Source organism: Protopterus annectens, chromosome 13.part0, assembly GCF_019279795.1.
Source record: "Protopterus annectens isolate FY-2018-M chromosome 13.part0, PAN1.0, whole genome shotgun sequence".
In the NCBI taxonomy this organism is placed as follows: Eukaryota; Metazoa; Chordata; order Ceratodontiformes; family Protopteridae; genus Protopterus; species Protopterus annectens.
In genome coordinates, this window is record NC_056747.1 from 474131405 (window position 1) to 474154746 (window position 23342).

The window sequence follows — 23342 nt, forward strand, 5'->3', positions numbered from 1 at the left end:
TTTCTTTCTTGTTGCTTTTGGTAAAAAAAAAAATTAGCTAGAAATTAACATTATTTCTTAAATAAAGTTTCATTAACTTTCTAGGTTACTTACCTTTGTCATAGCCTTCTTTAACGGCCCTTTTTTTGGCAGGCTTTGACAGTTGCAATGTCAGGCAAACCTTCTCCCAGATTTGAACATTGCACTTCTTGTGGCATAAAATACCCAACCAGGATGCTCACACGTAGTATGTATTGCTTAGCGGTAGACCATTTAAAGGCAGTGTGTGCTGTCTGTGCATCTTTTAATGCCAGAGCTCTTGCGATTCTGAGGGGTTTTCTTCCTTCATCGGCTCCTGAGGCTCAGACCCCTTCCTTGGCTTCCACTTCGTCCTCTTCTGCTCAAGAGGCGAAAAAGGTCTCTCCCCGAGACCATCTGTAGAGTCCAAAACCAAGTTGAGAAAAACTTCAGATCTGACACCCTCGGGTCTGAAGACAGTGCCTACCCGTTCGGATTCACCAGCATCCTTTGATCCGGAGCAAGTTATTTCCTTATTGCTTCCTGCTCTTTCGGATCCAGTGTCTCGGGATCCGAGAGCTTTGACCAAATCTCTGGCTCATTGTAAAATCTAAGCACTCCAGATGCCCTAGTCTGCTTCGTCCAGGTCCTCTAGAAGCTGGTCTGAGGCGGACATGAACAGGATGAATCAGAATATTCCTCAAGGCTTCGATCCAGATGGGAGTAGTCTGTCAGCTACCCAGGGCATACAATCAAGACTCCTCTGATTAGGCTTTCAGTTTCGAAGTTGCAAGCCTCGGGACTCCCATATGTGTTGGGCTTGGTGCAAGGGACGCCCCCTTCCTGGATGCCAATATATTACCCTTGATCAGCCCTTTTCCACTTTTGAGCAGAGCAAGTCTTGGAAACAGTGTCAGTGCTGGGTTCAGGGGACTGGGGTCGGCTCTGTGTTTGTTGGTCATCTCTTCCCCTTGGCGCCTCAGCACTTGACAGCTTGGGTCTGATCTTTTCTGGAGGCTGAGGATCCAGTGCGAGTCCTAGCTGTTTTTCCTTGCTGGCTTTTGGGGAGACTGAGAGATACCTCTCCAGGTCCATTGGCTTTTCATTATCGAGGAGGGCTTTCTCCCAGGTTGAAGAGCCATCACCACATGTCTCGCGATCCACCCCCCCGTACCACCGTTGGGTCGGGGCCTTGAGCCCATTCGTGCTGCCATAACTCAGCCTGTCCTGAGTGGCCTCCAAGATCTACCTGCCCAGGAGGGATCCCCTTCTTCTGACACTTCCCTAGAATACCCTGTTAAGGAAGGCACCCCAGAAGATGTGCAGAAGGAGGTATATTGACTCCCTGTTGGAGTCATTAACCGAAAGCACTAATTTCGATGAGGGGGGAAGGATCCCCCTGATCCCCACCTGAGGATGTCTCCTTTGGGGACATTCTAGAAATCCTGAAGCAAAATGGTGGGTGGTCTGTCCAACATCCTCCTCCTGAAGAATCTATGCTTTTGGAGGCGTTAGAGACGGGCCCATTTGTGACCTGGGTGACCCTCCCCTAGCAGACAACCTAGTTGATATGGATTCCCACCAGGCATGGGAGGAAGCAGACACCATGAAGCACATCCCCAAGCACCAAGTTCCTGGTACCTCTGGCAAACAAAGCATTGGAATAAGGGTCCCATAGTTGATACAATTGTGGTGGTGGCATCCACTAAGAACTGGCAGAAGACTGCCAATGTCCATCTGCTTAACAAGGAGTCTAGAGTATTGGACAGGAGTGGAAACACATTTATGCCTCTGCCACCTTTGTGCTGAGGTCATTTAACTACGTGACCCACTTTACCCAGCTACAAAGAGCTCTGATCAAGGAGCTTTCAGCCTCTGAGTCCATGCCTGTGGAGGAATTTCAGAAATTTTCTCCCAAACTGACCATTCCATCTTCTGTTTCCAACTTGATGAGGTTACTCTCCCATAAAACAGAAATACCTCACGAGGAGCCAGTTTAGGGCTTTCCCTAAGGAAACATGCCTGGATGAGACTTTGTAATTTCGCTGAATCCTTTAAGGTATTCTTTGTGAATGCCCCCTATGATGGCTCTTCTCTGTTTGGGCCTTCCGTTCAAGATACTCACCCACAGTGAAAAGGATAGGAAGACCTTTCTGCTATAGGAATCAAATTTTTATACTCCAGAGGTTATCCTCCAGGAACCAACGCGGAGGCAAGAAAATGTGGTTTCATAAATCCCAAGGGCCTTTCCAGGACCAGCGCAGTGGGAATCCCTCCTGTAAAGGAAGAGGAGGAGGGTATAATGGTAGGCACTGCCCTAGAGGCAGAAGGGGCCTGCAAAACCAGGGCTTTAGAGAAGCCTTTTTCTGACCAGCCATATCAGTGCTCCTGTAGCGCTGCCTGACTCAGTTGCTGGAGGCAGTCTGGGGGTCGACTGGCTTTGCACTCGGAAGCCTGGACCCTTTTAGCTGAAAACCCCTGGGTGCTAAACACATTATCCAGCGGCTACTCCCCCCCCCCCCCCAACTCCAAGAACGTCCCCGACGTGCCACCCAGTCAGGAGGAGGAGGCAACACAGGAAATCAACGATTGCTGCAAAAAAGTCATCCAAGAAGTCCCAGACGAACAAAGAAGATTAGAAACCTACTCCTGCTTTTTGGTGCCAAAAAAGACAGGGGACCCAAGACCCATTCTGAAGCTAAGTAATTTAAATGGTTATGTAAAGAATTCGAGGTTCCAAATGGTTACAGTTCAGTCCATTGTGCCATTGTTGCGCAAGGATGACTGGATGTGCTCAATAGATCTCAAGGATGCGTATTGTCACATCAAAATAGACAGGCTTTCAAGGAGATACCTGTGCTTTCTGCTGGGAGCCAGTTATTTCCAGTTCAGAGTACTATCCTTTTGGCTCACCACAATCCCCTGGGTGTTCAGCAAATGCATGGCAGTGGTAGCAACTCACATGAGGCTCAAAGGATTTCCGGATGTTTCCATACTTAGACGATTAGCTCCTTACTGCTTCCACGAGACATCAACTCATCCAATCCAGAGATTACTTAATGCAGCTTTCACATTCACTATAACCTAAAGTCCAATCTGGCTCCTATACAGAACCTGGAATTCATAGGGACGCAACTGAACACGAGGGATCAGATAGCTTCTCTTCCCTTACACCGCCTAACAGCACTGAGGAATCAAGTCCTGGATTTCCACCAGGCCTCCTTCTGCATGGATGGTCTTACAAGCCCTAGTATCCCTCCTGGCAGCAATCCTGTTAGTTCCTCTAACAAGTTTCTTCATGCGGGTTCTCCAGTGGCAATGGCAGTGCAATGGTCCATTTTCTATCACCTGCTTTCCCTTACTGTCAGATTGACACCTGTTTGCAAGCGTCACCTCAGCTTGTGGATTCAGTTGGACAATCTTCTTCCAAGCAGGCCTTTCTTACCCATTACAATGGGAAGAGAGTCCAAAGCACATGGTCCCCTATTAAGATCAGGTTGCATATCAATATTCTATAAATGAGAGCAGTTGTCCTAATGTTGCAAGCCTTTCAGGATGCTGTCCCCTTGGGGACTATTGCAATTCAAACCAACAGCATGTCTGGTACATTAGCAAACCAGGAGGAATACATTCATACCCCCTGTGTAGGGAAACCATAACGTTTTGGGAATGGACAATGTCTTCTGACTGCCTTTTAGTTGCAGTGCACATCCCTGGGAAAGCTAATGACTTTGAGGACCGACTCAGCATATCAATCTTGGTTCTGCATGAGTGGTCCCTCAGTCAGTGGCAAATATCTTGAGTCGCTGTGGTCATCCTTGCAACCTCTGTGCTGCTCCTCTCAACAACATGCAGCAAGTTCTTCGCTCTGATCCCTGTTCTGGGAGTCCCCGAGGGATGCACTGATCTATAATTGGCCCCCGCATCTTCTGTATGCTTACCCTCCTCTCACTGTGATCCTGAAGTTTCTTTAGAAAGTAAACAGACTGAAGAGTTCAGTCAACCTTATTACCCCCTTTTGTCATCGTCCGGTTTGATTCCCCTTCATGTGGTTTCATCTGAAATATCCTTCATGGATTCTGCAGCCAAGACAGGGCCTCCTCTCCCATCATTCAGGGATGCAGAACCTGAATCTTCACACCCTCACACTGACTTATTTGTTTCTCCACTTCTAGCCCTAGTTAGGCAGTCCATGCTTTCTTCCCCAGTTCGAAAATTCTTCTAGCCTTGCAAATGGCTTCTAATAAAAAATGTCTACTACACTAAAGGGAAAATGTTTGCCGTTTGGGCTACAAACAGTTATTGATCCTTTTTCGTCACTAGTACCTGATATTTTACTCCTCTGTAGTACCCTATTTGAAGGAGGAGCTAGCTTCTCTACCATCAAGCTTCAATTAGCTGCGGTTTCTAATTTTCATGCTGCTAGTCAGCCTCACTCCCTTTCCACTTTTCATAAAAGATTTGCATAATCTATAGGTATTTTTCTATCGAGGCCGCCTATCAAGGTCCCTTCCCCACCTTGGGATCTGTCGTGCTGCAGGCTTTAACTCAGGGACCCTTCAAACCAGCTGCCACATGCGGTATGAAGTTTTTGTCATGGAAGACTATCCTTTTGGTAGCCTTAACTTCGGCCAAGAGGCTTTCCGAGCTGCAGACATCGTCATCCAAACCTTCTTACATATGTTTTCTTAAGTATAAGGTCTCCTTACATAGCAACCCTTATTTTATGCCAAAAGTAGCCACTGAAAACATCAGTCAGTGCTATATTTTCTCGACATTCATAGGCAGTTACATTTCTCCCTGCACAGGTCTAAACAGCACAAGGAAGTCTGACCATTTCGTAGCCTTCTTGGCTAACCAAGTTGCCCAGGCAGTTTCCAAGATTTCTTCATCTAAATGGGTAACTAGATGCATTTCCATCATTTACTCATAAAAAGGCTTAGAATTACCTTGTCCTCCCAGGGCTGCTACTTCCGCCTTCTTGTCTAGATCCTCCATGGATAATATTTGTGCAGCAGCGAAATGGTCTAGCAATCATACCTTTATTTCCTATTAGAAAGCTTCCTTTGGCTTGATGATGCTCTGGCATATCCTTCCATGAGGGCCTTCCAGGAATTGTGTACCTGGGGGGCGCTGACCCTATCATGCGGACGAATGAAGACGACAATAGATTAAAATGTTTTACCATAACTTGGTATCTGTGTTTATCTTCCTTCCTTCTCATTTTCCCACCCAGCCATCCCCCCGCATCATTCTTCTAGAGGATCGTGAAACATGATGGAAAGCATAGGTCTCATGTCTGATCCTCATCTGCTGTTCCTTTGCTGTCTGGGTGTTGAATGTATGGAATCAGCAAACTCTATCTGAGGTGCTTGGGTGGATGTAGTGCATTATGGGCAAGAGGGAGGAGCTCGAGAGCCTGATCCAAGTCTGATGAAAGTGGCCGTGCTGGATTTGAAGGTCGGATCAGAGATCCTATCGTGAGAAGGAAGGAAGACGGACGACACAGATACCAAGTTATGATAAGACATAACATTTTATTATAGAAGGCACTATAGTTGAAATTAAGAGATGCAGTGCTGCCCATAAACTAAGAGGAGTAGAGTAGCCCAAGTTCAGTTCAAGAGGGGGGAGAGTTGGGAATAACATTTGAATTGCACTAAAAATAGACAAGTGACCAAAATGAAGAGAAGAAAAAAGATATGAAAATTTATATAATGGAGAGAATATATTTAGATCAAGACAGAAGGTAGTGGAGCAGTACTTGTTTGGAGTATATATAAAATACAGAAGTGGAATTTACAGAACATACATGTAGGGTAAATAGCAAGACAGAAATGTCTAAGCTGTAAAAATGTATGGTAAATAAGGATTAATTGGTAGATAGCTTCATGTGTCGTACAGGTTGCATTACAGGAACATAAAACTGTATTCTTGACATGAGATGTGTGGTGGACAGTAACTATTGGTTTGACAAAAGACAGGCAGGTCTTATAAGTAGACCTGAGTAAACGAACAGTGTATATCCATTTAGATGAGACATTTAAAATTTAAGGTGGGAAAGTCTATAGTAAATATGAGCATGTAAGATGTAAAGGTGAATTGCTAATGCAAATCTGAAAAGATGACAGGAATTGGGTGGAGTGGGAAAAGGAGCAATAATTACTGTTACTGTGATGAACAGGTTTTGAGGCGTTTATATATGGCTGAAGAAAAGGCTGGGGGAAAAACAATACGAGGCACCTGCATATCCAAGGCAGGGGAAGTGGCAAAGACATTGTAACATGAAATATAGGCAGATTATTGTTAGAGATACTGGGAGCTAACATCGGGCAGCATGATGCCATGGCACTTCTATGGGCTAGGCTTGTAAAGGCTCCAGGGCCATTAGCCTAGTACACACCTATGATGTGAAACTTTCTGATAGAATGTGCATCTAGGAAGTGTGTGTGTGTGTGTGTGTGTGTGTGTGTGTGTGTGTGTGTGTGTGTGTGTGTGTAATATATATATATATATATCAATCACCATGCACTGCATACTATGCATGGTAGAAATTGAGAGAACTGTATATTTTGTGTGCAGATTGTTAAATAACATTAAAGTGGTGATCGATTTGCACATCAGAACTGCTATGGACCTCCACCAGAGTTTACTCTGCATTTGCCCTGCCCAGGCATAGTTCACCATCTTTTGGGTCACACCAGGTACACTCACGCTCCAACTGAAAATAAGAGGGCTACAAGGCGCTAAATGATGCAGTTTGGAAGGAGGGGGACATAAAACATGTGGACAAGTGGAGGAGGGAAGAAGCTAAACTATCGTAAGCACTTGGTCCAGTGTCACATTTATTTATGGCAGTGATAAGGATGATAGGAAGAGACTCTTAAAATTAGTAAGGATTCCAGTACAGGAAAGAAGTTGTACATATGCATGTAGTTTTGTAAGGGTTTAAATGGGAGATAGAAAAGAAAATGAATAAAGCAAGGGTCTCTCAGTATAGACGGATCTGAAACCGAATGTTTAAATGTAACTGAAGAAAGGATAGAAATAAAAGTGGTTAATGTGAGATGAGATGGATCATGAGGGGGGAAAGAGGAATGGTACATACAGACTTAAGTATAATATGGGCTAGTTTGGGATGAAAGTGTTATGGAATGTAAGTGGACTCTGAAATATAGTTGAGAGAGCGGGTTTTAAGATATTCAAGGAAGCAGGAGCTCACTTCCTGGCCTTACAGGCAACACACACCAGTGAAGTGAGTGTTGTAGCTTAAGTAGAGGGGTACGAAGAGCATCCTCTGCAGAGAAGCTGAGAGGACCAGTGTAGCTGATGAAACTAGGCACTCCTTTAAAAGTCAAAGAAGTTAATAGAAGATGAGAAGAAAGTATATGCAGGTTTTTAAGAAGTGGATAAGGGATTCTCAGCTAACACGAGCCTCTGTATATGTGCCACCTAAACACCAGTAAGAAAACTACAGGGAATTTTGGGCAAAATTGTTTTTTTCATAAAGGCATATGTCAAGTGATTGGGGACTGGAATATAGTGACTAGTGGTTTATTGATTTAGTGCTAATAGGTTGGGCAGTTCAAGCCAGTTGAGTTGTTGGAGAGCTGTGCAGTGATGGGTTTGATGGGGTGATTGGTGGCAAACTTAGCTATTGTGTTATAGCAGGACTGTAGTTTGTTGAGGTCGGTTTTGGATAGGTTGATAAATATCTAAGAGCAGTAGAGAAGGTTGGATAGCAAGTGTGATCTTGCAGTTGCAATTCTAGCTCTCTGTGTCTGGGTTTAACCATGTAGAGAGCGCCGAGTTTGGAGTGGACTTTTTTTTGTTGTCAGGCAGATGTGTTTATTGAATTTTAGTGTATTGTCTATGGTAACGCCAAATAGCTTGGTCTGATTGGTGAGTTTGATGATTGTACCATTGGAGGAGGTTATGGAGAGTAGTGGTGTGCTGGGTTTAGATGAATTGTTGGAAAATATCATGAGTTTGGTTTTGTTTGGGTTGAGGATGAGTTGATAGCTGATGAGGTAGTTTTCAGTGTTCTGGAAGGAGGTTTACATTTTGTGTTGGAGTGCTTGAGGGGGAGTGGGCTGAGCAGATGAGAGGAATTGTCGGCATATTGGATGATGGTGGCATGTTGGGTGGCAGTGTTGAGGTTATTGGTAAATATGGTAAAGAGGAGGGGCCCAAGTATGGAACCTTGGGGTTACCCCCGTGGTGACTCGTAGTAGTGGAGAGAGATGGTTTCCCCATTTAGTGGCCTGTTGATGGTTATATAGATAACTGTGGAACCATGACAAGGGTGAGGCATTGAGATTATAAGTGGCGAGTTTGATGAGTAGTAGTTGATGTCAAACTGTCAAAAACTTTTGACATGTCTAGAAAAATAGCTGATACTAATAGTATCAGTAAAGGTTGAGGGCTGTGTTTATGCTGTATTTAGGTCTGAATCTGTGCTAAGAGCTGGACAGTAGGTTATTAGTGGTGAGGTGATTTATGAGTTGCCGGTGAATACATTTTTCTAGGATTTTGGCTATGGGAAAAAGGATGGTAATAGGTCGGTAGTTGGTAATCTCTCTAGATGGGCCGCCCTTATGTAGTGGTATGATATGGGAAATATTCCATAGGCTGGGTACATACTGTTCTGAGAGAGAGCAGTTTATTAGTATGGATATAGGGGAGGCAATGGATAGAGCAGCTAGTTTTAGGTAGTTGTTTGGAAGCTGGTCTGCAGCAAGACAGCTGGGTTTTAGTTTACACAAGTTTTTTTATGTGCGAAGTTTGAATAGGTTCAAAGGAGAAAGAGTTAGTTACATCAGAGGATGTGGAATGGACGGTGAATAGTAGGGTTGTTTTGCTATCTAAGAGAGAGAGGTGATAGAGTTGATGGAAGTGAGAGTTGAACTGAGAGGCTAAGGGCTCAGTGGCATTACTAGTGAGGGGGGGCTGGGGAGGTGATTTTACCAGGGTTAAGGAGGTGGTTAATGTTTTGCTGTTATTTCTGTTGGCAGGTAAGAAAGTAGTTTTTTTGTCACTGATTCTTTATTAAAAAAAAAAAAAAAAAAAAAAAAAAAGTTTGGTTAAAGGGGGACAATGACATCCCTAGATCTAGACACAGTCCCTTTGTTTATAAGCTGTACAATACTGAAAGATTTTTCTTGCAGCATTAGACACATGTTGGTCAAAAGATAGGTCACTCTCCACAATAAGTTCCCAAATCCCAAACAACTGGGTGAGCTCTTAGGGGTGTATTGTCTGTGTGGTAACTCCCTGAGGTAGATGACTTCCCAAATGTTACAGTAATGCATTTTTTTGTATTTAGTTTCAGACCATGCTTTTGACACCGGTTATTTACTTCAGACAAACCTTCCTGCAGGATGGCTAATTAATTTTAAGGATACAGTGACTGCTACTAGCATGTCGTGTGCAAATTTAGTCCGCCAGAGCCCTTTGGTATTGGCTTTTACTTCAGAAAAGTATGTGTCAAACAGGAGAGGTCCTAGCAAAGAACACTGATTCCTGTTTCATTGTGTAATGGCACATTACCTTTTGTAATTTGGAGAAAGGTCTTTACTGGTAGTGTAAAGTTTAACTGGCAGGCACTGGAGATGTGTGAACTGGCTGGCACTGGGTATGAGAACACTAATGTGCCCTGTGTATTACATCAGTGTATACATTGGTGTAGGTGCTCAGAAGCTCCCACATGTTTTTCTTTCTGAGAAAATACTGAATTATATTTGGTAGAAGAAACGTGTGCAACCTAAGACACTTAGGGTTCTCTAGGTCATAGTACAAGCCAGTAGCTGCAGTAAGGTTGCACCTATTTTTACTGCCATTTCTTGTGATTCATTGAAGACCAAATGTATCGGAGGTTGTGAACACAGTGTTGCCTTTATTGCTAGTTTAAGCACAGTTATTTCTTGAGACTGTATTGTAGTGTATTCTGCTGTGTCCCAGGGTGCAAACTAAATGTAGTAAAAGATTATTGTATATGCTACCAGAAGCAGTGATGACAGTGCAGATTTGAAGTATATTACCTTAGATCATGTGAAGCAGGAACTGGTGGTTTACTGCTGAATGGCAGTATTTGTCTTATCTAGAGTCTTGACTCTGAAAATCTAATTGCAGCTTCTCCTAGCATTCTCGATTTACAGATGGTGTTCCTGTACAGGTGACCTATATCTGAGGAATTCATTTGAGGAATGGTGGGTTGGGGTTTATGGAAGGAATGTAACCACTGCTGAAAAACGTACAAATTTAGTTGGCAGGCCCTTGGCGGGGCTTGTAACCCACTGATTATGATTACCGATAAGACAAAAATGGTGTCTAACATCTACGGTTATAGTAAGTGTAAGTTCTTCACATAGGTGAACTTACAGTAAAAAAAAAAAAAAGGCTAGCTGTGGTAGGCCTGGTAACCTGATGTGATTTAGCATCACCGGTATCTGTTGCAGATAGTGTGGGGATGGGGCTGTGGGTGTCACCTTTGCAGGTATGAAGCAGGGTAATTACACAGATCTCTCAAAGGAAAGGCAGCAGCTGTGGCCTGATGACAGGCATTCAGCTCACCATCGCTTGACAGTAGCCATTATTTGTGTGCACAGAAGTTGCAAACATGCAGTGAAGGCATATTGGGACCAATAGAGAGATTAAAGGCCATAATTACAATGTCCTCATTGCTGGGATGCTAGAAAGAACATAAACACCATGACTGTTTTGATGGCCCCAGCGGTAAGCTCGCACCTCTGCACTTTGATATTAAGTATATGGCTAAAAAACTGATGGCGGTAAATTTGATTGTTGGCAGGCATGGTGATGGAAGGACATAATTAAAATGTTTGCCCATTTGCAGTAGATGTCTTTCCATTTCACTGTTGCAGTATCCATTACAATGGGGATCCCCTGCCAAGGGGAGCCTGAAGTCCGGCCAGTATACCAAAGCCTTTAGGTTGCTTTAAGTGTGCAATGCTTCACACACATTCTCCTAGTGTAGCATAGGGCATAAAGGTGATTTCCAGACGTACTATCCCCACGACTACTTTGATGCCAGTCCGACTGCCATCTCTTGATCATTGGTCTGAATGTGTGTTGCGTTGTTGGTTCATCAAGCCATTTCAGGTAAGTGCCCCACTGAGGTTTTTGATATCATCTTTTTTTGTATTGTTGTTTGTGGGGTTTCATGTTATCCTAGAAGGGTAAATGCCAGTGTGGGAGACTGATTCCCCATAACTGTTACGAGCAGTGTTTATTTTGTCTTTGCACTTACCACAACCATATGTCCTGTTCTATTTTCAGACCTTTGTTCCTAAGACTCTCCGTAGTCTACTTTCTTCTTTGGCCTTGTATTTGGAGAGCTAACATCTTCAGCTTTTAGCTAAAGACAATGGAAGGAACTTCTCTCTCCGAGGGACAGCCATCATTGAAGAAGGCTGCCAAGAACTCTAGGCCTGATTCATCTACTGTGCAGCCTGCACCAGATGTCTCTCCCAAGGCTAGTGAAAGCCCAGAGGATCACCTGGCTCTGCCGTTGGATTATTCTGCCACAATCATTTCTGAGGCTGGCATGGATACAAGATTATCCACGTCCTTGGAGGCCTTGCAGACTTCTGCTTCGGATGTTTTGGATCAACTGTGGCGAATTTTCTGAGGGACCTAGGGATGTTCCTCAGAATTTGATCAGGGAGGAAGTTCCGACTACTATTGAATGTCGTCCAGGGTCAGATCCTTTTAAGTTTCATAAGGCAGACGTCCCCTTGAAGAAAAAGCATTAGACAAATATTTTTCCAGCTCCTAAGGACCTGCAGAGTGAATGACAGAATTTCATTCAGGGGTTATTTAATGCTTTGGATTTGAAAAGTCCTCATGGAGTCTGTTCCAGCTCCTCACTCCCCTTAAGAGACCCAAGGAACAGGATTCCTCTTGAGGAGGAGGTGGCAGATTCAGATGAGGAATCCCTTGCTTATTCATTTCAGATTCCCTCTGCTTTAGACAGTGGGTCTGAGAAACAGTAATCTACTAGTTCTGACATTCCTTTTGAGGAAATTTCTCTTTGGGATGCAATCTCCAGAATAATGGAGTTTTTTTTAAATGTAGATTGTGCCCAGATTTCTGAGGTACAAAAGAGGTATTACGATCTCCTGTAGATGGGCTCTCCTAGACTTCTGCTATTCCTCTTGCTTTGTTGGATGCTTTTTCCACTGCATCTAAGGCTCCTGATTCCCAGCACCCTGCCCCCAAGTAACCCATTAGGTTTTATAGGGTGCCTGAGGACGATAACTTTCTATATAAGTTTCCTTCTGATTTACCCTTCTGTTTGTGGCATCTGAAAAGCCATCTCAGTTGTTGCCTCCTGCTAAGTTGCTTCCTTCTGATAAAGACCGCAGAACTATGGAAAGGCTAGGGAAGGTTTCTACCTCTGCTACCTTGGCTTTTAGGGCAGTTAATTATAATACCGATATGCCCAGATCCATTCTGGCTCTTCTTTCCCAGGCCTGTCAGGTAATTTCTGGTGTCCCAGGCTGTGAAGGGAAGACTTCTGCTTTTTCACTGTTAGGGACTTTGTCCCAGGTGTAGTTATAATGCAGCAGATGCTTCTTCTAGGGCTGCTGCCTTTGGTTCTTTAATGAGATATGCCTGGCTTCGGCTTCAACCTTTGCCTGATATAAGGCTAAGTTGATGGTTGCTCCTCTAGACAACACACTTATTTGATGAAGCTGCTGCTGATTGAATAAGGGCAAGGCCTTGTAGGAACTTTGCCTCCTTTGCCTAAATTTCAGGGAAATTACCCCAATAAGCCAGCCTTTGTTCATAGGCAGTCTTGCCGTCCCCCCAAGGGGTAAGAAGGGTGGGAGCTGGGCTCCTCCTGTTAGCGTTGCCCAAACGTCTGTGCCACAGAAGTCTCCTTTTCTTGACAAACCAGGTGCTGTCTGACTATCCTGTTCTCAGCCATATTCCTCTTTCTCTTAGTCTTTCCCTTTCTGTTTGGTTAAAGATTACTCTGTGTTTTTTGGTTCTGTCTATTGTCTGCCTAGGGTATTTCATGGTCTGGAAATCTCCTCCCCCTTTTATGGGCATTACTTGGTCCCCCTTAGGACCAGTTGCCTTTCTTTCCAGGGGTGCTTCAGGATCTCTTGACTCTGGGAACTATTCAAAAAGTTCCAGTTTCCCAAAGTGGGAAGAGGTTTTACTCCAAAATTGTTTTTAGTGCCCAGGAAAGAGGGCATTTGGAGACCTATTCTAGACCTCTCGCATCTAAAAACAGCATAGGTGCAATCTGAATCCTGCACCACAGAAATATCCTTTTGGGGGGGGGGGGGGGCAAAATCTTATCTTTGCTGGTTAGCACTCCTAGTGTGGGAACTTATCCAGTATCTAGACTCTTAAGGCAGTTTACATTACCTCAGGCCAAATTATTGTGGCAGACACACTACACTGAGCATGTCCTTAACTCAATTTTTCTGAAGGTCCCCTCTTCAAATGTTGTCCTTTCAGACTTTGTTCCCTCTTCTGCTTCCTTAGGCTTATATGGTGTCTCTGGATCTCAAAGATGCTTATCTACATACCCCTATTTATGCTCTATTTGGGAAGTTTTTACGGTTCTCTCTGGCTTTCTGGAATTTTCAGTTCACTGCTTTGCCCTTTGGCCTTTCACCTGCCCCAAGAGTATTCACCAGATGCCTTGCTCTTGTGATTGCTTTCTGCAGGCTTCAGGGAATCCAACCGTTTCCTTACTTGGATGACCTGTTTCAGGCATCCTCTTTGGAGATCTTGTTGCAAAATCTTAATTTTTACCATTTCCCTTCAGCAAAGCCTGGGGTTCACAGTAAACTTCAAAAAGTCTTTTTCTGACTCCTTCATAGGACCATATGTTTCTGGAGTGCAGGATCCCGATTGTGCATATGCTGGTTTCCATGCCTCCCCACAAGGCCTTAACACTCATTTCCTTTTTTCAAACTCTTCTTCCTCTGGCTGCTGTAACAGCTAGGGGATTTGAGAGCTCTGGGGTTCATGGCCTCCACCATTCCTATGTTCCCTCTTGCCAAACTCCACATGAGAAAATTTCATTGGTTTCTGAAGTCAGTTTAGCTTCAACATGCACATTCCCTCAAATTTGTAGTCCTCTTCTGTCTTGTCTCAAGAAGGAACTTCAGTGGTAGATTCAGCAATTGTTTCTAAATCCAGATCTCCCTTTTCATTCTCTTCTTTCCTCTCAGGAGTTCACAGATGCTTCAGACATGGGATGGGGAACAGCAGGGTGTTTGGTCTCCTCTTCAACAGAAAGAGCACATCAGAGAGATGCTGACTCTACAGGCTTTTCCCCAGGGCCTCTCAAGGTGTTTACAAAGCAACACCACAGTGATGTGGTATGTAAACAAATGGGGTGGGGGTGGGACAAGATCTTATTTTCTTTGCTGGTTAGCACTTCTGGTATGGGAACCGGCTATCCATTATCAAGACTCATCAGGCAGTTTACATTACCTCAGGCCAAAATATGGTGGAAGACACTCTGATCATGTTCTTAACTCAATCCCATGAATGGATGCTTCACAGGGATGTGTTTCTGGACATTGTCCACCAGTGGGGTACTCCTCAGATATTTTTGCCTTCCCTCTGAACAGACAACATCCACTTTTTTGTGCCAGAGTCCCAAGTCCTCTGGTTTGGGAAGGTGGGACTCCCTATCTTTTTCTTAGAAGTGGATGTTTCTTTATGCTTTTCCTCCACTTCCCCTCATTCCAGAAGTCCTTTTCAAAGTTCAACAGAATGCATCCAAAATCTTGTTGATGACTTCCTTTTGGCAAAGACAGCATTGGTTCTCACTCCTGCATTTAGCCAAGGGCAGTCATCACAAGTTACCTCACTGAGTGGACCTACTCACACAAGACAAGGGATCTCTCATCCTTCCCCACTTGTTCAGTCTTCATCTGACACTGTAGGTCATAGGATTTTGATTCCGCATAGACGCCTTTTTTCTGAGGATGTACTTAGGGTCATGCAGGATGCCAGAAAATCCTATACTAGGAAATTCTACTTATCCAAATAGAACAGTTTTTCGATTTGGTGTCTTTCTCGTAACGTGGATCTACTTTCAGTGGTTGTTTGGCTCTCTCCTGTGTGAATTGCTCAGTGCTTGTTTGGCTTGTGCTTCTGTTAAGGTCCACTTTATCAGTCATCTCTGCTTGTCTGCCTTTTATCTCCTCCTTTATCTTCTAGATTTGAAGCTAAACACCTTCTTAAAGGTATCTTTCATATTAGGCCTCCCAGAAAGTCTCTTCCTCCTCCCTGTGGGATCTTAAATTTTGTTTTGGAAAAATTGACTTGGGCTCCATTTGAGCCTGCAGCTTCAACGTCCTTGCAGCATTGCTCTTGGGAGACTGTACTTTTGTTAGCCCTTACTTCTGGCAGATGGGTGTCTGAGCTTCAAGCCCTTATGGCTTGTCCTCCTTTTCTTGTGTTTCATAAGAACAAGGTGTCCTTGCGTACTAATCCTCCTTTTATGCCCAAGGTGATTAATGAGTTGTCTCTTAATCAGTCCATTCATTTGCCCACTTTTTTCCTTCTCAGTCTGCCAGTGAGAAGGTGATGCACACGGATGTACATGCACAACTCAGATTTTGTTTGGATAAAATTAAGCCTGTTAGAGCTGGATCAGAGTTTCTATTTCCTTTCATCCTATGTCCTTAGGATTAGCTGCGTCTGAGCAGACTTTTTCTTCTTGGATCTCTAAAGCTATTTTTTTTTGTTATTCCTTTTATGGTAATAGCCTTCCTTATTCTGCTAAGGCTCATTTTATTAGAGCTGTGGCTTTTTCTGGTGGCTTTTCAAGGGTTTGGATAACTAACTCTTTTCTTGAGGCAGCTACCTGGACTTCCCCTGCATAGATTTACCAAGCGCTACAAGTTGGATGGAATTTCCAGAGCTAGAGCTGGTTTTGTTAGGGCCATCCTTCATGGCTTCCTAGAGGGCTCCGCTGGTCCTTCCTCCTCCCTCTCTTCTTCCTGAGTTTTGGCGTTGGCCCTAGTGTAATGAATACTGAAACAGTGAACTGGAAGGATATCGTAGAGTTGTGTAAAATTTTAACAATGGTAGATGTCCTCTTCACTGTTGAAGTATTCACTCCCTCCACTCCCTGGTCCATTTCTCTTCTGGATGTACTGCTTTCCTTTTTTTTCCTTGGATTGGCATTTTATACTGGGGCTGTCATTTCTGCCGATGGTACAATTGAGTCGCCTTTCTGCCGTATGCTACACAAGGAGAATATGTCTGACGTACGGCATACCTTAAAGCAGCCTAAAGGCTTTGGTGTATTGGCTGGATGTCAGGCCACTCTTGGCAGGAGATTCCTAATGTAATAAATACTGCAACAGTGAAGAAAGGACATCTGCTGCTATGGTAAGATCTTACACAACTGTACTTTTTGCTCCTGTTATACATGCAGTACTTCTAATTTGACTTGGGTGATAGGAACAGTAGGCACTGTAATGTAATGCTATGAATTTTAGCACTCCATGTACCCATTGTTAAATATGCAGCTAATTTCCCCTCATTTTTGGCAAGTAATCATTTGCTTTTTAATGAAATGCCCTAATATTTGTGAGCCATTCAGAAAGGGAGGGCATAGATTTTCAGAGGCAGAACACATTTTTCATCTTAAAAATCTAGAAAGTTTTAGTAACCTCCTGTGACCTCTTTCTCAAAAATTCAAATAGCTGTTAAACTGAAGAGGTCCAACATGTTAATGTAAATAAAATACTTCATCTGTAGTAATATGGTTCACCAGCATACAACAGTGGTGTTTCTTTCCAGGCTCAAATGAGGTAGGTTTAGATTAAGTAACATCATTGTAAGGACAATGTCCCCAAACAGTGTACTGTCAGCCTTGCATCCTGACATTAGAGCTGAATTTTTCACTGTAATCTGATGCATTGTTTTTAACTGTTGAACTGTGATTGAGGGCTGTTGTGGATTTTACATTTTTTTCTCATTCTAGGCATGCTTCATTTTAGATCAGAAGTATTACAGTGGTACAGAAAAAGAAAGAGTAGATTCTGCCAGATTACTTGTTTTTCTCAATCTGTCATTAACTTACTTCAAGCTGGACCACCCAACCCGTGCTTTGGTTTATGGAGAAAGAGCTCTAGGAATTGATGAAAGGAACCCAAAAGCACTTTTCAGATGTGGACAGGTAATTAGACGCTGACCTACTTTAACAGTGATCCTAGACCAATATGCAAGTATTAACTAGCAAATAAAAAAATGTATTGTAGGAAACAAAAAAGATATTAGACCTTTATGGAATTCTTAGACTACTAGCCTGTTTAGGAAAGTCATAACTAGCTCATAAAAATACATATGTAAGCAGAAAGAGAAAACACTTCTGATGTGTCATTGTTTGATGTGTCATTGTTTGATGTGTCATTGTTTGATGTGTCATTGTTTGATGTGTCATTGTTTGATGTGTCATTGTTTGATGTGTCATTGTTTGATGTGTCATTGTTTGATGTGTCATTGTTTGATGTGTCATTGTTTGATGTGTCATTGTTTGATGAAGTCCATCTTGAAATAAATAGAACTGACGTGCAACAAGTCCATTTTTACTAGCATTCTGTATCTTTTTACTGCATTTATTTATAGCTGTATAAAATAAGGTTTGCTGCCTTTGTAAAAGGAAACTATCAATTTACTTATCTTCATCCGTGTTTTTTTTTCCTTCTTCCTCACAGGATATTACCCAGTGGCTTGTGTGCCTGTGCCTAGTTGGCACATATGTTCAATGATGGTGGGAGCATTCCCAGGTTAGGTGAGAGCCCTTTGGGACTATTTGTTGTTGTTTAGGAAGCCCCATTGGTCTTGGTGAGAGTTGAGTAAGAGGAGAGGGCCATCTTGTTGGTCTTACAGGTAGCCTCCCCTCCCCTCCCTTTACCTAGTGAAGTGCAACCCCCCCCACACGCACACACACACACACACACACACACACACACACACACACACACACACACACCTACACCTTTCAAGCTCCTAAAGCTTTGTTGCATGCTGCTGCTATGATTAGCTGGCCCTCCACCCTTTGAATTTTCCAGTCTTTATATCTGCGCAATGACTAGTGCTATTTAAACCCATAACTCCACATGGAATACCTGCTGCTGCTAAAGCCCAAGAGGAGCCACACACACCCTCCGTTTCCAGCCAGGTCTACAGATGCTGGAGCTACTAACTGATCTCTGGTCATCTGCGGCATTTGAGCTGGCTTTGGCTTTTTCTCTGTTAATGCTTATGTAAATAATGGATATCATTAACCCCCTTTTCCCCAGTTTCTGCATGACATTGGGGTGTCATGTCAGATGTCACTACCTTTTCTCAGTTCATTGCCACTCTTCTGCTTTGACAATCCTGCTTGAATGTTTCTCTCCTCCAATCCAGACATTTTTTTTGCGGAATGTTCTCATATGTTGTACACCATTACAATGTTCCTCACTTGTGGGATATATCCAAGCACTGTGTGTCTGGCCAGTCTAGGAAAGCGTAGGCATCTTACTTGTGATCTGTACATCTGACGTGTGACCTATGCAGATGACTATGTGCTACTAAAGGGGAGCATATAAGCATAAAAATTCTCAGATCTTTTCTTGCTGCCAGTCTGTGATTGAAGACTGTTTAATGTCTTGGTCTGTCTGCTGTACAGTCAGTTCAAAATGCAAACCTTTTTTGGCAGATAAATACCCCCATTGGGAACCTTACTCAATATTTTTTAATTTTTTGTGGTAACACTTTTAATATCAGAAAAAAGGGTAAATGTGACTGGTCTTTTTGTTCACATCCTGAACACGATTACCAGAGACTGTCCGGCTTGTCAGTCCTTTGTGCCTAAAATAATAATTCGTCACCTTGATTCTTTAAAATTTTATATTGAAAATAAGAGACGTCAGACTTTAGCTTATGCCAAGATGGCTACTGAGTCATTTTCCTTGAATGTCCCCTTCAACCAAAACAGAAAATGTTATGTAGTCCAATCTTGCCTACATTCTTACCCGTGAGCTCTGAGTCGAACCTCGGCTCCGACTCAGCCATACCCTAGCTCAAAGTCTTTCATTTGGCTGGGCTAAGAGGTATCCCATGCTGCACTGCTCCCTTTCCCCAGATCTTGTTTGCTACTCGTAAAGCTCAGCCGTGGTCTCGTTCTTGGCTGTGGCTAAGTACAAGTTTTTTGTCTCTTTTTGACTAAAATTTGTTGCTCCAAAAACTATTTTCATAGCTAGGTGTGTGTGTGTGGTTGGTTTGTGGAAGCTTTTTTGTGTGGCCTTTCATGGCCTTTGTCTTACTTTGTCTTGGTATCCCGTTAGCTATCTCCTACGGGCTAGGCCCGTTTCAGTTAGAGGACCTAGTCCTTCCCTCGTTTCCTGTCAGGGCTGTTTGAGTTAGAGGTCCTTGTGTGGTGTCTGCAGTTTATTTTAGTCTAGTTCCCACGCTTTGTTGCTGGTGACTGTTTTGACTGTTGTGTTGTCTCTAGTATCCTGCCGACTATGTCCAAGGATACAAAAGAACATAAGCCTTCAGGCTTTAAGAAATGTGCTAAATGTGGGTATAAGATGTCGATTACTGATGGGCACTCTGTGTGTTTATTGTTTGGGGGCTATCCACCTTCAGAAGTCTTGTGTGTTCTGTCATGCATTCAGCCCTTGTGTTCAAGAAAGGAAGAACAAACTAATTCTGAAGTAACTACTGAAACCCTCCTTCGAGGAAGATTTAGAGAGGTCTTCTAGTGCTAAGTCCTCTCCCTCTAAAAGAGACAAAACATCCAAAGCAAAAAAAAAACTATTTCCGGCTCAGTCAGTATTATCGGAGCCTCCGGAGAAAGTTACCAAGTCTAATGTGGCATCCTCGGCTCCACTGACTTCGGTGCAGAAGGAAGTTTGTGACTCGACAGAATCTACATTGGCTCCCAGCCTCTCGGAGCCGGTGACCAAGATACTAGCTCGGAGCCGGTCTCCAATTTTTAGACCAGTTTCTCCTCCTTGCAGGTCTCCTTCTGAGAGGAGTTCTAGATCTCCTACCTTGTCCTCTAAGTCCTCCAGGACACTCTGATGTGGATAGAGTGGTGCAGAGACTGCTCCAATTACCGGTGCTGGCTAAATTGCTTTCGGCTGCAGCCCAGTCTGCTCTGGAGCCTGTCACCCATCCATAGTCGATAGATCCTGCGAGCAAATCCCAGCCTTCGGAGCCAGAGTGGTCGGCGCCGTCTGATGCTTCTAGGTTGGCTCTCCGATCTCTGCTCTGATCCCGTCGTCCACAGGGTCCAGGACTCATGGTTCCTCTGTCGGACCCAAGGGAGAGGTCTCAGGACGCTCTTCGGCTCCTAGCCTCCCCCTCGGTGCTTCGGCTCGGGTGAGCCTGACCCTTGCTTCAGACCTTGTCCCCTCTGCTCTGAGGTCTTCCATGGTTGGTCAATCTTCAGAGCCAGGGGGACCAGCTTTCGAGGTCATGTGGAGAGTGCTGGCCAGGTCCTCAGCTGCATCATATGGCACTGACACACTACCCCCTCCAGCTCCGGTATCAGTCTCTGATTGCCCCCTATCTTTGGATAGTGGAGACCCAAGGCCTCAGGATACCTCCATGAGTGGTCCCCAAATTTCTGAGGGCCCCCCAGAGTTTTTGCCTGAGGAGCCACCCAGAAAAAGAACGTGCAAGGGGAAGCACATCGACTCCCCAGAAGAGTCTCTCACGTCGGATACTGACCTCGAGGAATCAGAGGGGTGTCCCCAAAGTCGTCCTCTGAGGATATCTCTTTTTTTTGATATCCTAGAGATCATGAAGCAGAAAGGCGACTGGCCCTCTAAACCTCCTTCCGAGGAGGAGTCTGTGTTCCTGAAGGGCCTTTGGGGCTCAGCCCTCAGCCTCCTGGGTCCCCCCCCTACGAACTCCTGGATCTAGTTTGTCGAAGGGTGTGGGAAACCCCTGACACACTGGAACCAGTCCCTAGGAGACCCAACAAATTTCTGTCTGCCCCTGCTGACAAAGTTTCTCATGAAGGGCATTCAAGTAGATGCCATTGTGGAGGCAGCAGCCACTTAAGAAGGAACTGGCTGAGACTCCCTCTACCGTCCATCCCCCTAACAAGGAGTCTAGTACCATGGACTGCTATGGGAAGCGTATGTTTTCTTCAGCGGCCTTTAGAAAGAGCTTGGAGATTCTCTGCAGGGTAACGTTTTTAACGCAGTGGCTCAGAAAGTCAATGCTCAGATGTCTACCCTAAATTCTATTGATAACTCCTCCATGAGGCTGATCTCTTACACAGCCGAAGGAGTGAGTAGGGCAGCGAGTTCCAGAGTTTCTCTTAGGAGGGCACTCCTAGATGCGCCTCTGTTATTTCATGGAAGCCTTCAAGTCTACATTCAACAAAGCCCCGTTTGATGGTTCGTCGTTCGGAACCAAGGTGAAAGACACACTCACTAGGTGCGAGCAAGAGGGACAAACTGTCTGCCGTGGGACTCAGTTTTTCCATGCCTTCTAGACCTTATCCCAAGGTCCAGAAGAGTGGGAAAATGTGGTTCAAGAAATCTGAGTTTTTTCATGACGCACAAAGTGATTCCCCCTCCAGAGGCAGGGGAGGGGGTGGTAACTCAGGTAGACTCCACCCTAGAGGCAGAGGAGGCCCGTGTAACCAGGTAGACCGTGATTTCTTTCGTGATTCTCCCTACCAGCGCTCCTGATGGGAGGCCCGACTGCACGTTTCCAGAGCCAGTCGGGGGTCGCATTTCACTATACCCAGACGCCTGGCAAGACATCACCCAGGACCCGTGGGTATTAAAAATAGTTTCTGGAGGATATCACATCCCCCCACCACCACCACCAATATCAAAAGAATCCCAGATGTTCCACCCAATCAAAGGGATTATGCAGCTTCAGAAGTTATAAAGCTGCTGGAAAAAGGAGCCATCCAGCATGCCCCCTCAGACCAGATCAGATTAGGGACTTGTTCCAGATTCTTTTTGGTGCCAAAAAGAACAGGGGACCTGAGTCCCGTCTTGCATCTCAGCCGCTTGAACCTCCACATGAAGAAGTCCAAGTTCCGAATGGTCACTTTGCAATCTATTCTCCCATTGTTGGGAAAAGAAGTGCGGATGTGCTCCATCGACCTCAAGGATGCTTACTACCATATAAAGATGGACAGGGCATCCAGAAGTCATCTACGCTTCTGGCTGGGAGCCAGTCATTTTCAATTTCATGCACTGCACTTTGGTCTCACCACAGCCCCCAGGGTGCTCACCAAATGTATGGCAGTGGTGATGGCTCACTTGAGAGACATCAGGGATTCCAAGTGTTTCCGTACCTGGACGACTGGCTCCTTTCTGCCACCACCAGGCATCTATTACTACAGACCAGAGACGCCACTATCAAGCTGCGTCAACAATTGGGTATCACTCAAAACTGGGAAAAGTCTGCCTTGTTGCCCTCGCAGCTTGTCACCTTTGTAGGCGCCGAGTTAGACACCGTGCTCATGAGGGTGTTTTTACCACAAGAAAGGATTCAAGGTTTGCAACAGCAGGTATACGCGTTGCTCCCTCTGAAAAAAATGAAGGCAAAAACTGTTCTGAAATTTAGGGAGGATGGCTGCAACAATTATGCTGGTTCCTCTTGCGAGGCTACACATGAGGCTCCATCAGTGGCTGCTCTTCGCCCAGTGGCCTCTACATCATCTTCCGCTTTCTCATCTCATAATGATCACAGACAGGAGCAAGCAAGATCTACGTTGGTGGCTTCACATCAGCAACCTCAATGTGGGAAAACCCTTCGTCCCATCCCCTCCTGTTGCCACAGTGACTGTGGATGGCCTCCCAGATGGGGTGGGGGGGGCATAATCTCGGCAGGACAGTCCAAGGCACGTGGCAGGAACACGAGATATATCTGCATGTCAATATCTTGGAGATGAGAGCAGTGCTACTAGCGTTGCAAGCACTTCAGAGCTTTCTTCCTCTTGGGACAATTGCGATCCACTCAGACAATATGTCGGTGGTATGGTATCTTAACAAACGGGGAGGAACCAAATCGTACCCCCTTTGCAGAGAGGCAGTGTCTTCCCAACGTTTTCTTGTAGCAATGCACATTCCGGGGAAGTCCAATGTGATCGCCGACAGGTTGAGCAGAGCTATTTTGATGCCTCACGAGTGGTTCCTGAACCGCCAAGTTGCGGAGCAGATTTTCCGCAGATGGGGTCAGCCTTGCTGTGACCTATTTGCCAGTCCCCTCAATACCAAGTGCAGCAGCTACTTCACCCTTATCCCCCCTCGGGGAGTCACCCAGGGACCCTCTAGTTCACGATTGCCCTCCAATCTACTTTTTGCCTT

At 44.7% G+C, this 23342-nt stretch overlaps 1 protein-coding gene across 5 annotated transcripts in view; it reads left to right on the forward strand.

Moving 5' to 3' along the window:
* The window catches only part of FKBP6 (FKBP prolyl isomerase family member 6 (inactive)), a 1232999-nt gene that overhangs the window by 724593 nt on the left and 485064 nt on the right, over positions 1-23342 (forward strand). For all 5 annotated transcript variants that reach the window (XM_044054115.1, XM_044054116.1, XM_044054114.1 and 2 more), the window contains exon 6: positions 16991-17185. In XM_044054115.1, coding sequence (XP_043910050.1) covers positions 16991-17185 — 195 coding nt within the window. The remainder of the gene's footprint in view (positions 1-16990; positions 17186-23342) is intronic.